This window comes from Arachis ipaensis, chromosome B8 (assembly GCF_059453495.1).
Source record: "Arachis ipaensis isolate K30076 ecotype BB chromosome B8, ASM5945349v1, whole genome shotgun sequence".
Taxonomy (NCBI): Eukaryota; Viridiplantae; Streptophyta; class Magnoliopsida; order Fabales; family Fabaceae; genus Arachis; species Arachis ipaensis.
The window spans coordinates 4,962,858-4,970,650 of NC_142443.1; the positions used below are offsets into that span (position 1 = coordinate 4,962,858).

General features: G+C 34.1%; 1 protein-coding gene across 1 annotated transcript; it reads left to right on the forward strand.

Annotated features, from left to right (window-relative positions):
• Positions 1 to 3,098: 3,098 nt before the first annotated feature.
• On the forward strand, positions 3,099 to 7,793 carry LOC148547051 (uncharacterized). The gene is made up of 3 exons (XM_088495266.1): positions 3,099 to 4,610; positions 4,716 to 4,875; positions 5,740 to 7,793. The coding sequence occupies exons 1-3, from the start codon at positions 3,099 to 3,101 to the stop codon at positions 7,791 to 7,793; spliced, it is 3,726 nt and encodes a 1,241-aa protein (XP_088351392.1).

Genomic DNA, 7,793 nt, shown 5'->3' on the forward strand with positions numbered 1-7,793 from the left:
ATTTAATATCAACTAACTTTTTGAAAGTAATTTTTTATTTAAAATTATAAATCCTAAATTTTATATAATAAATTCTAAATCTAAATCTAAATCTTAAATCTTAATTCTAATCCTAAATCTTCTAAAAATAAACTTTAAAAAAATAATGATAAAAAATAGATTAATACTGATTAATTAAAAATTAATTTCCTATACTTATAATATTAATAAAATATGTTATTTGATTCACTTTTTTTGCACACTTAAATTCAATTGAAGGGTAAATTTTCTTCTAAGTTTTAAGAATATATAATGAGGAAAATATAATAAATTTATCTTTTTTATATTTTAAAAAATATATACACTCTATATATATAAAGGTACATACAAGAAGATCACATGACATTTCTCTAATTAATTGAACAAGAAACATAATAGAAAAATAAGTATATTATTATTTAATTTAATCATATGATGTATTAAAAAAAATGCTGCAGCATGGAAATGATATGAAGTGGGAAAAAAAAAGTATGAAGATGATTTGCTGGTGTTGCTCAATTCCATTGTTCGATTTTAAGATTTGCTGGCGTTCCTCCTGTTAGAAAGGTAAGAGAGAGCGGTAGAGAAAGAATTTATGTATATTTAAGTTGTTTAAAATGATACAATATATGAAAATATTTATAGATGATAAAAAAATTAAAATAATAAAGACGTAATATCCTATAATAAATATTTAGATATACTAAATAATATTAATTAATCTAATTGATCTTAATTATACTTTAACATTATCCCTCAAATTTAAGTAACAACTTGAGTTTGAAATTTATTTATAGCTTACTAAGCCTCACCAGAGAGGAGCTTATTGGTTGGGAGGCGCCAAATTGAAATTGGACCAAACTGAATGTGGATGGGTCGGGTAACCAACCTGACAGTAAAGGCACTTGTGGAGGTCTCATTAGGGATTGGACGGGTCGCACTATTACCGGCTTCTCGATGAACATTAGAGTTTGTACCATTACCATGGCTGAGATTTGGGGCATGTATATTGGGGTTAAACTAGCATCTGAGTTGGGGATTAGGACGTTGGTGGTGGAATCAGACTCAAAGTGCGCTATAACGCTGACTCAGAAGATGTCACCGGAGATCCATGGTAACTCCTCCCTCATTCGTTCTATCAAGGAGCTTTTGGTGAAGATGGAAGATGTTAAAGTTAGACACATCTACAGAGAGGCGAATTTCTGTGATGATACTCTTGCTAAACTCGGACAGGAACATGAACTAGGAATTAAATTTTGGGAACAACCACCTCCATATTTGTTCCATCATCTTCTTGCTGATGCATGCGGGATGAAGTTCAGCAAAATTGCAGTACAGTAGATTTTCTTTCCTTTGGACCTTGGGTCCCGTTCCTTATAAAAAAATAACGAAATAAAAAAATGCATAAACTGATAAAACGAGTGTAGACGGGACTGTCAGAAGGAAGCGGAGATGAAACTGTCGAAAGGAAAGCGCAGACGGAACTGACGGAAGGAAGCGTAAACAAAACTGCCGGAAGGGAGCGCAAACGGAACTGATGGAAAGGAACACAGACGGAATTGTCGGAAGGGAACGCAGACAGAATTGCCGCAAAAGCGATAAAATGTGAAAAGATGACAAACTATTAGAAGGTGACGAAAAATACATAATTTCTCCATAAGAATAAGTAAGTAGTGAATTCATGAGCTCATCGGTGAGGTGAAAAAGTATTAAAGCATTGACAAAAAAGAAAGAAAAAAATAACACAAAAAAAATATAAAAAAAATACAATAATTTCAATAGAAGAAAAACAACCTATCCTTCTCAAAGATGATACCATGAATCTGATACTATATTAAAAAGATAAAAAGAATAATAAAAAAAATTTATATATATTTAAGTTATTTAAAATAATATAATATAAAAAAATATTTATAAATAAAAAAAATTAAAATAATAAAATATAATATTTTATAATAAATATTTAAATATATTAAATAATACTAATTAATCATAATTATACTTTAACACTTTCATGCATGCACTTTTCTATCTATTCTTGTTCATATAATGCCACATTGCCACACAAATGATTAAAAAGTGCTATATATATAATATCCATATACATATATGATAATTAGGCACAACGTTTTAAGATATCATAGCTACGGTTCTCTTGCATTGTCCCGACTCACTTAAGGTTTTCGAACTTTTTCTCTCTGCCTTTTCTATTCATATAATAAGTATAGGAAAAGTTTTAATTATACTTAAAATATTGATATTTTAGTAATTTTAATCGTTAATTTTAATTAATATATAATATTTTTTTATAATTAAAATTATTTAAATATTAATATTTTAAATAAATTTAAAATTTATCCGTAAACATATATGACCTTCTTTGATGGTAGAACATTTTTTCTCCTCTAAGTATACTTGGCTTTTTGTTATTTAAGCTTTTGAAAAATTTTAAAAGTATTCTTAACAGTTAATTTATTAATTTTTTTTGTTCCTAATCATTTTGTAAGAGTACTCTCTACTACGATTACACATTTCAAGTATATTGCAATTCAAACAAATTTAAAATGTTAATAACAAAATCAAAATAAACTCAACGTTAATAATATTTTAAAATTTTTAAAAAATTTTAAAGAACAAAAATTATCTTTTATCTTTTTCTTTTCTTGGTCAAGACAGAGTGAATATCTTTTTTCATATATAACTATAAAGTTGAGATTTGATAAATGTTTCATTAGAAAATTATTATTTCTTGGTTGTATACATTCTAAAAAAGGGAGTAAAAAAGCTGTAGTGTAATAGAGTTTGTTTTTTGTATAGCTGTCAAGTTGGTTAATTTGTTAGACATAATTATAGCACTATTAGTTAGTAATTTATTTTCCCTTTTGCTATATATATTGTAATTGGTACTCAGTATTTCTGTGTGGTTCTTTTAATCAATCATTCTCTCTTTTCACTTCTTATCAATTCTTCTTCCATTACTTTGAATTTCAATGACCTGAGAGTACATCACCAACCTTCTTCTTTTCTTATAATTATCATTTTTGTAATTCACTTGAATTTTAAGCTTGGTATCATTTTACATGGTATCAGAGCGAGAAGATCCAACTATGGCAGATAATTTAGCTAATCCGAATGCAAGCCCTTCATCAAATTCCGCTGCAGATTTTGAGAATTTCACCGCTTTCATGCGTCAATTCTTTCAGTTCCAAGCACATCTTGGCAGATTTAGTTCCTCTTCTGCAATTTCTGATCCGATTAGCCCTTATTTTCTTCATCCAGGAGAAAGTCCTGGTTTGGCCCTAATTCCACTTAAGTTGACACCTCAAAATTATTATCAGTGGTCGCACGATATGTGGAGAGCACTCAGATCGAAGAACAAGGTGAAATTCCTCGATGGATCCATTCTAAAACCAGGTGAAGGTGATCCTAATTTTGAAGCATGGGATAGGTGTAACAATTTTCTCCTCTCCTGGATCAACCTCTCTCTCAGCCCTGAAATCGCTAAGAGCGTGATGTGGATTAGCTCAGCTCCAGACTTGTGGAATGATTTAAAACGTCGTTACTCACAGGGAGATGTCTTTCGAGTTGGTGCGTTAAAAGAAGAATTTTATGCACTCAAACAAGGTGATCTTACTGTTACCTCTTACTTTGCTATGTTGAAAGCTATTTGGGAAGAATTAGAAAATTTACGTGCTATTCCTAGTTGTGTTGCTTGTGTTAATGGATGTTCATGTGGATTACAAATTGTTCGAGACTATGCTTCTGAGGAATATGTTGTCAAATTCTTAAAAGGATTGAATGAGCAATATTCAAATGTTAAATCACAAATCATGTTAATGAAGCCGTTACCTGAAATCAACACAGTACTATCTATGTTAACCCAACAAGAGCAAGAATTGAATTGTGACCTGTCAAATAGCAACATAGTGACTAACTCTTTAGAGGTGCAAACCTCAACTGGAGGCGGTTCATTTTCTGGAGGCGGTTCAATTTGTGGTGGTTCATTTTCTGGAAGAGGCAGAGGCCGTGGACGAAATTCCGGCAGAGGAGGAAATCAAAAATTTTATAGTCGAGGCTACACTTCAAAGTTTTGTAGCTACTGTAATCGAATTGGTCATTTAGCAGAGACATGCTATAAGAAAAATGGCTTTCCTACTCACCAAAAGCAGCGAGTGGCCAATCAACTTAGCACTGACGAGATAGTTGAGAATTCTGGTGCTGAGATTGCTGATTCTAACCAGGATAAAAGGAGCGATGATACAGTACTTGTGTTGACTCCAGATCAGAAGGAAACCTTACTAGTACTCCTTCAACAACCACGCATGCCAACTTCAAATAGTGTAAACCACATTACTTCTTCGGCCACCCTTACTCAACCAAAAGGTAGGCATTGCTTGAGTGTATCATCAAATTTTACTAAAACTTCTTGGATACTTGACAGTGGAGCTACTAATCATGCATCCTATATTCAAGAGTCTTTCAAAACTTTTCATTATATGAGACCAGTTTTAGTAAATCTACCTGATGGTTCTACCACTACAACAAATATTTGTGGCACTGTGCAACTCTCTAAACATTTGATTCTTACCAATGTTTTATTCATACCTCACTTTAAATATAATTTGATTTCAGTGTCTAAACTCACAAAGTCATTACATTGTGAATTAAAATTTACTGATTCTTTTTGTGAGATACAGGTACTCCCATCATTGAAGATGATTGGGCAAGCTAAAGTCATTGGTGATCTTTATGTGATGGATGCTCAACCTTGGAAACTAACTACACCAGAAGTTAACACACATTCTGTAAATGTCACAGTGCAGCAAGATTTAGGAACTCTATGGCATGCTAGACTAGGTCATTTACCATCCAAAAGAATGTCAATCATGAAAAATACATTTCCATTTATTGAATGCATTTCATCATCTCATGTTTGTGATTCTTGCCACTTGGCTAGACAAAAGAAATTGTCTTTTCCCATTAGTAATACACAATCAGAAAATATTTTTGATTTGTTACATATAGATATTTGGGGACCACTCTCACTTTTATCTACTGCTGGCCATAAATATTTTCTTACAATTGTAGAAGATAAAACGAGGTTTACTTGGATTTATTGCATGAAACTAAAATCCGAAACTAGAGTGTTAGTAGAAAATTTTGTTCAAATGGTGCAAACTCAATTTCATAAAGTTGTGAAACAAATTAGAACAGATAATGGGATGGAATTTAAAATGAACTCCTTCTATAACTCAAAAGGAATATTACATCAAACATCTTGTGTTGAAACTCCTCAACAAAATGGAATTGTTGAGAGGAAGCATCAACATATACTGAATATTGCAAGAGCACTTTTGTTTCATTCTAATGTGCCAAAATGTTTTTGGCACTATGCTATGCAACATTCAGTACATTTAATAAATAGACTACCAAGCACCTTCTTGAATCATCAAACGCCTTATGAGGCACTTTTCAAGAATAAACCAGATTTGACTCATCTCAAGGTGTTTGGTTGTCTTGTTTTTGCTACCACTTTGAGTACTAATAGAAGAAAATTAGATCCTAGAGCTAGAAAATGTGTTTTTCTTGGTTATCAATCAGGAACAAAAGGGTCCATTTTATTTGATTTAAAATCCAAAGAAATTTTTATATCAAGAAACACTGAATTTTATGAACACTATTTTCCATTCAAACAAATACCAAGCACTGATTTTTCTATAGATCAGCCTTCAATTGAATCATCCAATTTTGACCCTTTTGCATTCTTTTATAATAACTCTGCACATACTTCTTCATATGAGCATACTCATGGCATAATTGCACCTCACACCATACATACTACACCTGATTCATCTGCCACTTCTACATCACCCATGGCATCTCTTCATGATATAACAGATTCTGCATCACCCGCCACCTTAGAATCAGCATCTGCATTGGCACCATTGGAACATTCATCCATTCATATTGAGTCACAATCTGCTGCACCAGTTTTGAGAAGGTCTGAACGAGAAAGAAAAACACCCTCTTATCTTAAAGATTTTCATTGTTTCCATATTTCATCACATAGAGATCCAATCAATGCGGCCCAATTACCTTCAACATGTAAGTATCCCCTTTCTCACCATTTGTCATATTCATTGTTCACTCCCAAGCACCAGGCCTTCACTTTTGCTCTCATAAATAACCCGGACCCCAAACACTATTCTGAGGCTGTTATGCATGATTGTTGGAGGAAGGCTATTGAGGCAGAACTCACTGCTCTTGAGCAAAACAAAACCTGGATCATCACTTCTCTTCCTCCTGGAAAGAATGCAGTTGGTTGTAAGTGGATTTTTCGCACAAAATTCAACCCAGATGGCACTATCGAGAGGCATAAGGCACGTCTTGTTGCCCAAGGTTTCACTCAAATTCCTGGAGTTGATTACATTGACACCTTTAGTCCCGTTGTGAAAATGAGCACTGTGCGTGTTCTTCTTACCGTTGCAGCAGCAAAGAATTGGCATCTTCATCAACTTGATGTGAATACAGCTTTTCTCCATGGAGACCTACATGAGGACGTTTATATGAAACTTCCAAAGGGGTTGCAGTGTTCCGATCCAAACTTAGTCTGCAAGTTGACAAAATCTTTGTACGGTTTGAAACAAGCTAGTCGCCAATGGAACATCAAGTTGTCTGCTGCACTTGCTGATCTGGGGTTTACTCCATCTGAAAATGATCACTCGCTTTTTACCAAATCCACAGGTACAAGTTTCACAGCTATTCTTGTTTATGTTGATGATCTTGTGTTAGCTGGAGATGATTTGAGTGAAATTCAAGCTGTCAAAATGTTTTTGGATGATAAGTTCAAAATTAAAGACCTTGGCCTTCTTAAGTTCTTTATTGGGATGGAGGTAGCACGAAGCAATGCTGGTATTGCACTGTATCAAAGAAAGTATGCATTGGATTTGATCACAGACTGCGGTTTGCTTGGTGCAAAACCAGCATCTACTCCTATGGAGTACACTACTTCTCTGTCTAAGGCTTCAGGCTCCCCTCTTCCTGATGCAACCATCTATCGTAGATTGGTGGGCAGACTTCTGTACCTTACTAACACAAGACCAGATCTCAGCTACTCTGTTGGATGCCTATCTCAGTTCATGGATTCACCAACTGATGCCCACTTGAAGGCTGCCTATAGGATCATCCGGTATCTAAAACAATCACCAGCAACTGGCTTATTTTTCTCTGTCAACAATTCTTTCACACTATCTGGTTACACTGATTCTGATTGGGGGGCTTGTAAAGACACCCGAAAATCCATCAGTGGTTATTGTTTCTTCCTTGACCAAACTCTTATTTCTTGGAAGAGTAAGAAGCAGGCTACAGTTTCAAGGTCGTCCTCAGAAGCAGAATATCGCGCCCTTGCTAATGGCACTTGTGAACTCGCCCTTGCTAATGGCACTTGTGAACTCGTTTGGTTACTCAAACTACTAAAAGAATTCAACATTCTTCCTCCTCTTCCGGTTGATATCTTCTGTGATAATAAATCTGCTATCTATATTGCTTCAAATCCTGTCTTTCATGAAAGAACCAAGCATGTTGAGGTTGATTGTCATGTGGCTCGAAACAAGTTCAAAGAAGGGGTTTCTAATCTTAGGCACGTTGTCTCCAGTGAACAACCGGCTGATCTATTCACTAAATCCCTTCCTCCAGGACCATTCTCTCATTTGCTTTCCAAGCTGGGATTACTTGATTTGCACAAACCACATAATACCAGCTTGCGGGGGATGTAA